Genomic DNA, 14,244 nt, shown 5'->3' with positions numbered 1-14,244 from the left:
GAGATGTTGACACTGAAAATATTAATTAATTTAAAAAAATTGTTTCAGAGTCAAGATGATCATAAAAACAAAAGGTTGAATAACATATTAAAAAATGAACAAATCTGACAAACAAAAAAACTTCATGTAAATAAGTTTGCAAAACAAAAGAACCTTTAGTGTCACAACCGAAAATAAGATGTTGACACTGAAAAATAAATGCATAAAATGAATACATTATCAAAAGAAAGATTGATTTGGTTCCAAAAAGTGTCAAAAAAAATTAAAAATGAATAAACCTAACAAGCAAAAATTAAGCAGGCCTATTATGCCTACAAATTAACAACAGGATGTTGACGAGGTAAATACAAAAGAGAAGAGAAAAACATAAATTAAATTAAAAAGTGAATATTGAAATGATAAAAACTGACAAAAGTGAAATGAAAAAATAATACTTAAAAATTGAATATGTAGAAAATAAATTGTAATAAAGCAGTTCACCACAGAAACTAAGAATAATTTAATATATTAAAGGTGAGATTAAAAATGTGAAATCATTGTCCTCACATGACATAAATAAAAAGACTAGATATGTTTGAATGCACTAATGCAGCCACCTCATGACCAAAGACCACAGAGGAAGTCTTGGACCAATATGGATTTCACCCTGCATGAGGAAGAGCCTGTTTTCATGGATCTTTATAGATTCCTGGACTAAAATAATAAAAACCAGATGGTAAACTTGCCCCTTCTCAGGTTCATGTTTGGGTTATTCTTAAGTTTCAGGTTCCGCCCTTGTTTGCTTTATATCACATTATCACAGCCCGCAGCAGGTGACTAACGTTTTTACTGCATGTTATTACACTATGTAACTCAGAGTCGTGCCTGTGACACTGTCTTAACTGGCTGCACTTAATCACACAAATACTAATAAAGTGCTTTTTGCATTCCCCAGGGAGTTACACTGTAGCCTTTATGTGTTTATGTAACAGGAACGAATCCAGATAATTCCATGAAATAGCATTAGAGTCAGAGAGCGCACACACACACACACACACACACACACACACACACACACACACACACACACTCACTCCTGAACAAACACACTGAACTGTATCCAGCATTAGGCAGCAGAACTACAGTGTGTGCCCAATGGGCTTTGTACAGTAGATCACCATAACACAATGTAGTGGAACTGTAATAAAATGGTCTTTACTGAATGGCTGCAGATGTAACACACCAAATAATTACTGCAGATGTTTGTCTGGTTTTGGAACTTGGAAAGTCTCCATAATATAGAGCTGAATATGGTATTTAAGGAGTGTTCATATTCACTTCTTTTTTTCTACTTGAAATGAATTTGAAACCATATTTCTGGTGAGCAAGATTACAAATATAATGAAAATGGCCCAAATCTGTGATCTCTAATGTAGAAATAAAAATTTCTCATTAATGTTATGCATAGTTAAAGGGCCAGTGTGTAATATTTGGCATGGTTTATTGTCAATCTGAATCTGAATCTGAATATTCTACCCATTAATATGTTTATACAAGTGTATAATCGCTATAAAATAAAATTCGTTTGGTTTTCGTAGCCTTATAATTATGCTTTCATATATATATATATATAGCAAGGGCCTTGCTTTAGAGAGGTCGCCATCTTGTGCCGCCATGTATGTACAGCAGACCGAATGGACAATCCAGCCAACCAGAGAACGCATTTCGTGTGTATAAATGAACCAACGAAGACAGTGGAAGGAAGGAAGAAGGAGGAGGAAACAGCAGAGTGTGTTAGTAGTTCGTCGATAGAGAGTAGTGAAAAGCTTTTTTAGTTATAAAGTTTGCGAATGGACCACACTTACCACGCAACAGGAGAGAATGAACCCGAACCGTCATCTGTGAGGAAAGGAAGATGCAACTTCACTCCTTGTGATGCACTCTCTGCGGCGCTTTTCCTCCTGATGATATATCTCCCCAACGATGGTAGCAGTAGCACCGAATCCCATTCTGTTCATTCAGCCTCTCTTCTCGCCCGCTCAGCATCAAACACATGGAGTTCCTCATCTGTGTGCTCCGGCTCAAACAGGTATGGCTCTGGGTCTGTGTCCGCTACAAGAAACTCTTCAAAATCGCGTTCAAAGTCGTCCATTGCAGCTACTATAGTCCGGAGATATTGCTAGGCTAAATAAACAGCTGAGCTTGGTTTACCGGCTACGCTGTCAGTAGTGTGCGGGCTGGAGATTGAGCAGAGAGGGGAGGGGGGTCCCCACTCAGTATGGTAAACGAGTATGTGTGTAAAGTTATGAAGTGTGTCTGTTACGCTAGAAGACTCAGAGTTTGGGACGGAGTCTTTTACCCCCTGGAGTGTTCCTGGAGTTTTTGGAGTGCTCAAATAAACTGGCCTTTTTCCCGAACGCTCCTCTGGTCTCCTGCTCGTGAGGGATTCATTACAGTATCGTAACATGGCTTAGATTTCTAAATAAACATTCACCTCGTCGCTAGATAGACCTACTCCTGAAAAACTTGTGCGCAAGGCTTTTTGTCCCTACGAGGCCACCGTCATTTACCCGACGGGAGGGGTGAGCGAGTGAGCCCTGCAATCTAGACTTTGACCACTGATGCCACTGTTTCCAACCCATTTTACACATTGGCAATTTAAGGGCGAGGATGCTTTGAGTGACAGGCTGTCTGCTAGCCGCCACCTAAGTCTATGTGTAAGATCCACCCCTTGCTCCTCCACAGCTCCACTCTCTCGTCCAAATATTGTCACTTCTGGCTCAAAAAAATCCAAGATGGCGACAGCTGAAATACCAAACTCGAGGCTTCAAAACCAATGAGTGACGTCACAGTGGCTCCTTTATAGTTCTTGTTGTTTTTATTAATTGAAGGTTATAACAAGAAGGTCATGTTTTCAGGGTTGTTTGTGTACCTGTTTGCTTGTTTGTTTATTAGTTTATTTGTCAGCAGGATTCTTGCAAAACTACCGGTCCGATTTTCACCAAACTTGGTGGAAGACTGTATGGACCAAGGAAAAACCCATATTATTTCTCATTTTGGTTAAGCTTGCAATATATGCACACGGCCCTCACATCAGCAAACACGGAGGTAGCTGAACCAAAATGGCAGTGGCTAGCAGTGCAGTGCTAAAATGGCAACACTACTGACAGAGGTACAAGTGTTAATGGGAGGAACCAAAGCATGGGCGTTACACTTCCGCTACAATGCCATCCTGCCACAGTGGGTTGGGCACTATCAGCGGAAACCAAAATATGAGCACCGTTTTCCTGCACCTGCCCAGCCTGGGTAGTGCGTAGTACAGAGTAGCAGCTATTAGCTAGCCACTGGGGACATGAACACGAAGGAAAGGGAGGAGGGGTACTGCAAGAAAAAGTGTTGGGCTTTGGCGGAGGTCTGCGCTCTCCAAGTTCCCTTCTACCTTTTTATTAGTTTTTTTTTTTTTAATCTTTGTTTAGTCGTTCTGCTTTAATTTGTTTCCCTTTTATATTATGTTAAAGAAACATTTCAGGCAATCTGTTATTATTATTTATATCATAATAAATATTGTCTGTGTCTACCATGCAATGTGTTGCCTTAGTGTGAAAACAAAGGCTAAATATATGTAATCTGAGTTTTTCCTCCACACACACACACACACACACATACTTTGTGTGCAGATAAAAAGACGCAGAGCTTAAGAGCTTTAAAACCCATAACAACCACTGCATGCTGTACAGATACCACTGCTTATACAATGCACCTACAGAGTTGCATTAAATCCCTTCTGTTATGTAACAAGCAACTCTTTGTCTGACACACACACACACACACACACACACGCGCACACACACACACACACACACACACACACCGTATGAGGCTGTTTGTTGAACCTGGATCTAAGGGACTGTGAGGCAGTGTGGTGAGAACGTTTAGGTTGAGGTCATGATGACGCAGCATTATTCACACAAGGAATATGTTTCCTAGTGTTACAGAGCCATCATCCTACCGACTGGGGTACCTGCAGACCCCAGAGATATACTTTTTGTCTTGTGTCACAGGTGCTTTATTTCATTATTCCAATTTTTTAATGATGTCAGTGCAAATCAATTTGTTCCTACTGAATTCATATCATTGTTTTCTGTTTCTGCTTTTACGAGTACTATTTAAAAGTACTAATGCATTAGGGTCTATGCAGCTTTAATAGATGGAACTCATCATGTTTACCTATGGGTCCTAATTAAAAGTATCGCACACAACCATGGGGTGCGAGCACTCATCAGCCAGATCAGGTGAAAATCTTGCACCTGAGTGAAGTCCAAACCCACAACAACAAGACTGCAACACTTTTCATTATTCTAACTTTTCCATCACGATACATGCAGAATGTCGGCCACATTATGTGCTGTTCAGTAAAAAGCTGAGAGTAAGAGCCATATTTTCATACACTTACACCATGATGCATGATACATGTCATGTCATTTTGTTTTCATCCAAAATTCCCCATATTTTTCAAAAGTGGCAAGTGACTTTACACTCATTTAAATACTGCCTGTGAGTGCTGCTGGAGCAGGTAGAGGGTTAGGTAGCATGTTCAGGATTACTTTGGCACAGACTCATGGGCCAATAATCTGCAAGTTTTTTTTTAGTGAGTCACTACAGCAGCTAATTTAGGTGATCATGTCCTTGTCACTGGCTGATGTGCTGTCATTTGCTCTGAAGAAAACACTCCAGATTTTTAGGTTGTGGTAGTACATGATTAAAAAAAAATTCAGTCTAGACTGTGCGACACAGATCAAGTCTTTAAAACTACTCACCCTAAACTCTGGTGGGAGAGGCGTGGATGCTGGTGTATCAATGATGTCATCCTCAGGAGCGGTGATACGCAGGAAGTCAATGTGTTTCGGTCTGGAGGGATGAGACAGTGACCTGCAGAAGGAGAGAGACTCCTCAACCTCCCGCTGCCAGATCTTCTCCTGCCTCTGCAGCGCCTCATCTGGAGGAGAAGGGAGTCAGTTCATTACTCAATCATTATCACTGAGGAATCTCAAACTGTGTGTCTTTAATGGCAGAGTCCAATCGCCAAAGTCTTTCCACATTTTTCATTCTTATGTGCACATGTTAATAAATATTCTGTTTACTAGAAAAAACAAGTCTCTCCTTATTGAAGTAGTCTTATATCTGGCAGATATTTTATGTGTGACCAGCAGCAGGCTTGGGTTGTCTGATGAGCAGGGGTGGAAAAAATTTTAAAAAAAAAAGGTACCAACGTGCAATTTTAAGGCTGCCTTAGAGGGCACTTCATCATGTTTAACTACCACAGGGATATCACTTTTGCTGCTTCTTTTTTAACATCCCATTGTTGTGGTGAAAGCAAACAAAACTGTCTATGCACTATTAAATTCTCAATTGTCTTCCAAGATTTTTTTTTCCTTTTTATTTTGGGATTTTGGATTTGGAATCCACAGCTAGCCTTAATATATCAGGACTCAAGAGCAACGCTATCACAAAACTCAGAGGAAAAGGCACATGACACACATTTTAGGTCATGAAATGTTAAAAAAGAAGTCAGTGTATAGGCATTTTTACAGATGGAGAATGTAAGAATAACTTTACGCCTACAACAATGATTCATGGAAATGGAAATGTCAAAAAAAAAACAAAAAAAACATGGGCACTGTGGGTTTAAGAGCCACATGCCACTCTACAGCAGGGATATTCATCTTGTTTTGCCCTGGGGCCACTTTTGAGAAATGACAGGAGGCCAGGGGCAGCAGCCTTGCACAGTTTGAGTGTACACAGGACCACTTCTAGGATTTAAAAATATTTGGGACTGAGCTCATACCTCCCCTGGCATTTTTTAATCTCTATTTTGATGCTATTTTTTTCCTTGAATGGTATTTATTTTGAAAGTACAAAAAAAAAATCCCAGCTCTGAATCTAATTATGAATTAGAAAATGGTTGGGGGGGGGGCATCCAGCACACTATTGCAGGCTTGATTTGGCCCACGGCCCGTAAATTGAGTGTCACTCGTCTACACTGTCACTAAATCTACTGCATTTCATTATCACAGTGTCTCAGTCTCAGCAGCAGGTGCATGCTGCCTCTGAGGGAAATATGCTTTCAGTTCTTCCTCTAATTATGGAGACAGAGAGTTAAAATGTTTTCCTCACATGGCGATTGTTCACAGCTTTTTACAGACTGAGTGCCAAATTAATCAACACAGGAATCTTTGAAAGGCTGACAGATTCTGCAGCCCTGCAGTAAATCTTGCCTGTTATGCTACAGTGTCACCATGAGGATGGGAAACTGAACTTCAGCTAAAAATAAACAGCAGAAACTCTCACTGTTTAACTTTTGAATTTCAAAGAAGAACAAAAAAACACCTCCAGCATTCTGGTTTATAATTGTTTGGTGCCTGAAAGAGATCTATGACAGATCAACTACAAACAGCTGTTGAGTTTTTTGGATGTGCCAACCGCTCCTCTTTAATTAAAATCTACTTCTTTAAGCCTGAGATTCTACTGCAGTCAGTACACGAGCATCCAGCATTCTTTCGTTAATAGATTACTCTCAATTTTTCAATCACATGTGGTAAAGCAAATCCTCCAGACTGAGATGAAGCCTTTACTCCTGATTTTTATGAATTTATTTTTTATACAAACATAGAGTCTGCACCATAAAAGCTGCTCTAAAATGTGATAATTAAGCTGATATGTCTTGATGAATGCATACATGGAGGCAAATTTAGCCCTAAATGTAGCAAATGTTTTACTATTTATAGTGTTTCATTAAGCTCTAATATCCCTATCAATTACATACTACAGTATGTTGTATACCTACACAGCATTAGCAGGTTGATTGATGTGCGATGCTGGATGGCTGACAGCTGCTGATCCCAAGCCAAATGTGCTAATTGGAAAACTATTAGGGTGCAGACTGCACATGCACAACGAGAAATTTCAATATCACACAAAACATGTTTTAAAATTAATCTGGATATGTATTTAAGAAAGGAAACTATCTGTGTATCTATTTCTGCGTCTGAGTTGCCACAGTAGGGTTTAGGAGTATGAATTAGGGGTTCAATTCCCACTGTGGTCGAGCTAAAAATGTGATAGTCCTGTAGGGCAGTGTGGATAAAAACAACCAGCTAATACCAGATGTGGTCAAAGGCAGCTCAACCTCGAGGAGATGACTGTGTTTCCTTTCACTACCTGCATCCAGATTTCCCCATTTACTGCCGAGCTGGTCACAAAGTCCCGGGAACAGAGAGAGGAAGCTATTCTACAGTAAACCCATCAGTATCGTTTCAGATAAGAGCGCCAACAGAGATGCCAGTTGTGTAACTTTCAGCGGACACATGGCCGTCCTCACAGCCAGATTAAACAGCTTATGGAAATGTGTTATCTGTCCTCCATTTGACCACACTGGAGAGAACACTGGATTTTGAGAATAAAACCCTCAGAGGGCCCCGCATGTCTTTCTTCCTCTCACTCTAATCATCATCCTCTAAAGATGTGTTGTATCTCACAAAGCGCTGAGCTCTAATCCTATTTGGACAGCCAGGCGTCCTCCTGCACGGCCTGGTCAGGCTTTCATTTTCTGAAAAGTGAGGACGAGACATCAGACTCTGTACTGATCTGAGTGCCAGACTCATGCAATCAATTCTATACAGGAGGTTAAGTTTCAGTCCTTTACATACTTTTCCCTATATTTTCCCTGAAGTAGCTTTAAGATTGCTCAAATAATCTAAATCCACACTGTCTGTATATACACTATTTAAAATATCATCTTCTAGTTATGAAGTTACATGATATTTAAATAATTGATAATCCAAACCAAGACTCATTTTTAATAAATCTAGACCATGGGTCGACAACCTTTACTATCAGGAGAGCCATTTTTGACCAAAAATAATAATAAAAAAAATTGTCGAGAGCCACAAAACATATTTGAACCTTATAATGACAGTAACACCACTATTACATGGAACTTTAACCTTGCAGAGTTGGAGGTGAAAGCAAATGAAACTGTCCACACACTATTAAATTCCCTCCCCCTCGAGACTTTTACTTTTTTGGATTGAGAATCATAGCTAGCCTAGCAAGGAAGATTTAAGACTGGCCACCACTCTTGAGGTTTGGCAAAAATATGAGGCAGAGGTGTCAGGCTGTAGACATTTGAAGCACATTTTAGTTGATGAGATATTTTAACTTTTTTTAAAGTTGGGTGCATAGACGCATAATTTGCTATCCCTGATAAAGAAAATTAACTTCAGCAATATAAATGTCTTGCGTATGGAGACTTATTTCCACCAGTGATAAAAAGAAAACAACAACCTGTTCAGTCATTGCAATAAAAAACTTTATCAAACAGGTATTGATATTTTTCATTATTTTAAGACACTAAGTCTTTATTTTGAGAAGGTTTCTCATTATTTTTTAAATAATTAAATATTTTGGGATATAAAGTTATTATTTTGAGAAAGTTTTTTCAAATTTTGAGATATTAAGTCAATATTTTCCTAAAGCTTTTCATTAAAAATGTTAAGATATTATGTTAATATTTCTATTATGTTTTTCATTAAAAGTTTTGGGATATTAAGTCAATATTTTCATTTAGTATTTTTAATAAAATTTTTGAGATATTTAGTCAATATTTTGATAAGGTTTTTCATTAAAAATGTTGAGATATACAGTCAAGACTTTTATAAAGCTTTGCAATATTTTGAGATAGTGGGTCTTCAGTTTGAGAAGGTTTCGCATTATTTTGAGATTAGTCATTATTTCAAGAGTTTCTCATTATTGTGACTTAGGATTTTTTTTTTCATTACACTGGCAGAAATGGGCTTCCATACTTGTGCATCATCTTGTACAACTTTCCCCCCCAAAACTCCAGCCTGACATATCTGAAAGCTTTCTAAAATTTTGGATCTAAATTTAAAATAAACTTCTGCATGAAGTTGCACAGCATGAGTTTGTAATGACCAACCCACCAGCTGGTCGTTGCTTTACAAATGTAAATCCAAGCAACATGCAGTCGTCTTGTATTATTGTGTTTATGGATTGTGAATACACACGGAGATTGGCACAAAGATGACGTCTAGGCAGCTAAATTTCATTATAAAGTGGCATAATAAATAAGTGGCATAGCAAGGTGTGTGCAACTGCAGTAAGAACACACCCTGTACATCTTTTTTTTAAATTGATCCAGAAAAATGCATGTTTGCATCTATCTGCAAAAGAAATCCAACATGGTTCATTTTCATTACAAGCCTCTGTCCAGTAGACACACACACACACACAGACACACAGAATTTCTCTTGGTGCTCTTTAAATGGAAACTCTGGGCGTCTCAGGTCAGTGCTACTGAAGGACTATGAGGCTATCCACATCAGGTGCTCACTAGTACTTCATGCCTGAGCTCACACACACACACACACACACACACACACACACACACACACACACACACACACACACACACACACACACACGTGGTGTTTGACATACCACCACGTCAAACCAGCAAGGGGTCATTATTTACAGACTACCAAACATCCTTCAGGTCTGCTTCAGCAGCTGTGGTGAGAAACAGAGACAGTGTGTGTGTGTGTGTGTGTGTGTGTGTGTGTGTGTGTGTGTGTGTGTGTGTTAGAGAGAGAGAGAGTGAGGGAGAGAGAGAGAGAGAGAGAGAGAGACTACAGTAGCAGATAAGATCAGACACCAGCAGACTGAGTTCAGAGCATTCAAATCAGAGCGTCTCAATCGATGTGTAGATCTGACAGTCAGGACTCAGCATGTTCCACCTTGAAAGCCGTCTGCTCTTCTTCCTCCTCTGTTCACTTCAATAACCAAGTCAGCATCATGCTTTTACACACACACTTTGTAAAGGTATTTTGTCCTCTTTAATCCACTGTACGCTGGCCAACCATGGAGCACATCATGAGACACATATGATAGAAACTAGAGCTATGAAATCCTTTAACATACTTCAGGATATCATCCATATCAGTGAACTGAATCTGGAGCGAACCAATAGAGTCAATTCTGAATAAAAAGTCACTGTCATGTAACACCCCATCAAATGTGTAATATTTCTCTATTGAGTATCTATATTTTGTGCAACTTTATACTTTTACTTCACTACAATTCAGATGGAATTATTGTACTTTTTACATCTCTACATTTATTTGACACTAATAGGTACTTATTACATACAAAAACATATGAGTATGCTATGTATGCTATAATAATGTACCCAGTATTACGAAGTGTCTCAAACTGGCTCCATGTTGAAGAACTACAAATTAAAATGCTCTTACATGTATCCGTTAGTGATGAAAACTGAATAATATAATATTCTATAATACTATCACACTGTGACAGGAGCCATTCTGTTTAATGAGTACTGTAAAATGAAATTCAATTAAAAATTTAAATCAATCAATTAATTAAATTAAAATTAGAAGGCTGGTCTGGTTGGCAAGCAGTTCATTTTTTTTTATAGTAAATGTTCAGATGTATAAAACTGGATTGTTGGCTACCTCAAATTATGTGCCCATCATGATCATCCTGTAAGCTATTCATATTCCTTTAGTCCGTAAGGGTTGTCAGACCAAAAGAATCAAAAGGGTTTTTCATAAAAATTAATCCAAGTTGGGAGTATTATTTAAACAGGTCAAAGTGGTGTTATGTCGGTATACTGGGTGCCATAATCCTCAAGTGCCATAAGTCACACTCTCTCTCTGATGCGCTGCCTGTCAGAGCTAGGTCAAATGAATGATTCATAACTGATATGTTATCTGGAGGCTAATTTTTAAACAATATTCATACTGGTTTAAATAAACGAAACAGTTTGGTTGTATTTCCCGATTTTTGCTGAGCAACATTTTTGTGTGAAAGTCGTTAAAAGTGTGTCCCAAATATAGGCCTGTTGATTTCAGCGATTTAAGCAAATAATAGCCTGGGCTACTAATTGGAGTTTTACAGTACTTGTTCTTTGATACTTTTAAGTACTTTTTGCTGATAATGCTTGTGTACTTTGACTTAAGACTTTGAATTCAGGACTTTTACTTAAATAATGTAACGTAATGTAGTATTTTTAGACAGTGGTATTGCTACCTTTACTTAAAGGGGACCTATAATACTTACCCTTGTTGTCTATCACATGTATAATGTAACAGTGTCGGACTTTCATATTAAATGTGACCAGAGTTTCAAATAATGTCGTAAATGTATGTAAAAGTAATCCCTGTGAGTGAAAACCTCAGCCCTCAGACCGCTCTGAATACTCTGTTTGCAACTGTTTTTTTTTTTCTACTTTTGAAACAAGCTAATGTCAGGGTTCATTTATTTGGTCAGGCATGCTACTGCAAGTATTTACATCATGTACACTGCTACACATGGCTATATGCTAACGTCTAATTTAGTTGCTGATGGTGTTAATTCTTCCCAAGGTTTTAGATCATACTCCTGCTGAAACATGTCTGGTTGTCTTAAGCGCTTCATCGTAGGCAACTGGGCTTCCTTGAGTTTCGATACACATGATGGCTCAGTAGGTCAACAACTCACATGTAACCTTAACAACTCTGTAAGGGCAAGCACCCACACAGAGTTTAAAGCCTGTGACTCCACACCAGTAAATTAGAACTGAAGAAGCCTCTTGGATGAGAGGTGAAGCGTCTTCAAGAAACTCAAGCAAGTCCAGTTGCCTATGATATAGCACTTAAGATTACCATGACCTGGATGACTGAGAATCTTCACCGACATGTCTAGCTGTGTTTAGAAGCTTTTATTGGTAATATTTCATGGTAGAAAGTGCAGCTTTACTCCATTACTCTTTTGCTGACTGCAATGACGGTGCAGAGACGCTAAGATGATTAAAGACCTAGAAACCTGGAAATTCTGAAACGCTAACCTATCAGAGCAGACTGGCCTTTTCCAGGAGAGGGGCTTAAAGAGACAGTAACAGTATGAGGAAAATAAAGTGCTTACATTAAAACATTAAAGCATGTAATACCAGTTTAAACCTGATTATTAGCAGAATAGTTTGCCTTTAAGTAAAGAATCTGAGTACCTCATTTACCACTGACAATCAAATACTCACAATTAGATCACAAAGCTTGTAATTGATATTACAACTTTGCATTTTTTAGAAACTGAATGTAATTTTATTTCTTTTAAGTTCTGGGCAAACTCCACATGCTAATGAAGGTCATGTGATGTGATCAAAAGCTACTAGAGCAGATACTAAATGGACTATGTGGTGCGACTATTTCTCGGTAACTGTTGTTTCTGAGGTCAAAACTGAACTTTGATTTCAGCTTAAATCACAAATTATGTTTGTTATCAGCTACATATTAATTATATACATAAGACTCAATGTTGGAGTAGCAAAATTAGCATATTACCTGAAGAGAGTAGATCATCTCGACTGGTCTCACCCGTGCATCTGTATGTCTGACTCTGTCCACTCTTCCTGCTGCTCCTCTCATCATTTCCTGTCCCACCAGACACTGTGTTGGCACTTCCACAGCCTCCACCCCCCTGAGGGAATAAACTGTCTTGCTGGTCGGTCAGACTCAGAGGCAGAGAACACCGGCTGTACAGACTGGGTGTCAATAAAGGTGACAGGATGGGAGACATGCCCTCAAAGCTGCTGGATGTTCTCTGGGAAACATCCAGGATTGCAGACAGAGACGGCGAGGGTACAGGGGAGGTTTCTCCACCTGCTGAAAAAGAGGTTGATGACGAGTTGTTTGGCACAGTAGAGGTGAAGCTGTGAGAATATGATGGGAGATTTAGAGGCCTTCCTGTTGATCCTTTGAGGCTTGGCTCGTAAGAAGTCTTCTTGGCCTCTGTGAAAGGTTCACTCTGTATTTTTGCGCCCTCCATCTTCAGGACCTGACGCAGACTCTGACTCAGAGCTTCACCCAGAGCTTGAAGCTCCTCAACCAGCAGAGACTCGTCTTCATTGCACCCCTTGTTCTGGGACTCACCAATGCATCCATCTGAGATCAACTCAGCTTCATTGCTGTCTTCTTTGAGCCAGTCCGAACTGGTGACACTCACCCGACGTATGATCCCTTCCACCTCCTCAATCTTGCCCATTACTCGCTGTGATGCAGACCTCCATTGAGAGGTCTTCTCAATGCTTTCAGCTCTCTTGTCCTCACCTGTGTCTCTTGCTGCCTGGGTGATCTGGTTTTGAGAATTTGTGATACTGTCTTCTGTCTTCCTTGTGGAGGAGATAGTTGAGTACATGTCATTGTCATACTCAGAAATGTCTGTGTCTGAGTCTGGGAGTGCACAGTCTTCCTCCACAGATAAATCCTTTCTTTTGTTGCTGGAAGACCTACGAACATTTGCAGATGGGGCATCCGGCAGCCTCACTCTCCATACTGGCTTTAGCTCCTGTGGACTCCTGTTCCTCTCCTCAACAGATGAAACTCTTTCCTTTCCCATTACCCTCTTCCTCCTGGCTGCATTTGTGCACATGATCAGCCCGTCTTCTTCCATGTCCCACTCCTCAAAGGTGGGAGAGCTCGCTATCCGCAGCTTTGTCAACCTCCTCGCCCTTGGAGTCCCGGGTGTCATCTTGAGGTTATGCTGAAAGCCGCCGGTGTAAACCAGCTCCTCCACTCTTCTCCTTCTCTTCCGAGGGATATATAGTCTGGGGGATTTCGGTAAAATGTCCCAACTCTCTGCATGACCGCAGAAGTTCGGCTTAATCTTCATGCCCTGTTGGTTGCCCATGCTCATGAAAGTGTTGCACTCCAAACACAACGGGAACAACTCTGTCAGCCAGAACTCAGAGGAGTCGTTCAACTCTTTGAGGGTTTCTTCAAAGACTTTGTCTGCTTGCCCCTGCTTCACTGTTTCAGCTGGACCCTCCTCTCCGCAGTTAGAGGTTCGTCCTTGTTGGTGGTTCAGAGGGGCTTCAGAGGGGGAAGCTGGGCCCCTGCAGTGGGAGAGGGATGGACTCACACTGCTCCTCTCTCTGATCGGGATGTAGAGGCTTAAGGTAGCGGAAGTGCCCTCCATGTTATTTGATTACCACAGATACAGCATGAGATGATTCCTTTGCAACATGAGCAGATTCTTTAGAAGCAGTTAGGCCACTGGACAACCACATGAGTCCTGACAAAGAAAGATACAACGTTTAGTTCTCACTTGTTTTAAATGAGTGTATGAGAGTGTGTCTGCTTACTGATGGATGCTTCTATCAGGGTTTAAAAGCACAGTTCAACCCAAAAAATC

The 14,244-nt window shown here is 39.9% G+C and overlaps 1 protein-coding gene across 1 annotated transcript in view; it reads right to left on the bottom strand.

The window, feature by feature from the left end:
* The window catches only part of fmn1 (formin 1), a 41,272-nt gene that overhangs the window by 24,904 nt on the left and 2,124 nt on the right, over positions 1 to 14,244 (bottom strand). The window contains exons 2-3 of the mRNA XM_049589541.1: positions 12,396 to 14,124; positions 4,797 to 4,975 (exon numbers count right to left, since the gene is read on the bottom strand). Of these exons, the coding sequence (XP_049445498.1) occupies positions 4,797 to 4,975; positions 12,396 to 14,028 (1,812 nt within the window). The 5' untranslated portion in view covers positions 14,029 to 14,124. The remainder of the gene's footprint in view (positions 1 to 4,796; positions 4,976 to 12,395; positions 14,125 to 14,244) is intronic.

Source organism: Epinephelus fuscoguttatus, linkage group LG11, assembly GCF_011397635.1.
Source record: "Epinephelus fuscoguttatus linkage group LG11, E.fuscoguttatus.final_Chr_v1".
Taxonomy (NCBI): domain Eukaryota; kingdom Metazoa; phylum Chordata; class Actinopteri; order Perciformes; family Serranidae; genus Epinephelus; species Epinephelus fuscoguttatus.
The sequence above is the reverse complement of the archived record's forward strand: the minus strand, read 5'-3'. Positions and strand labels throughout refer to the sequence as shown.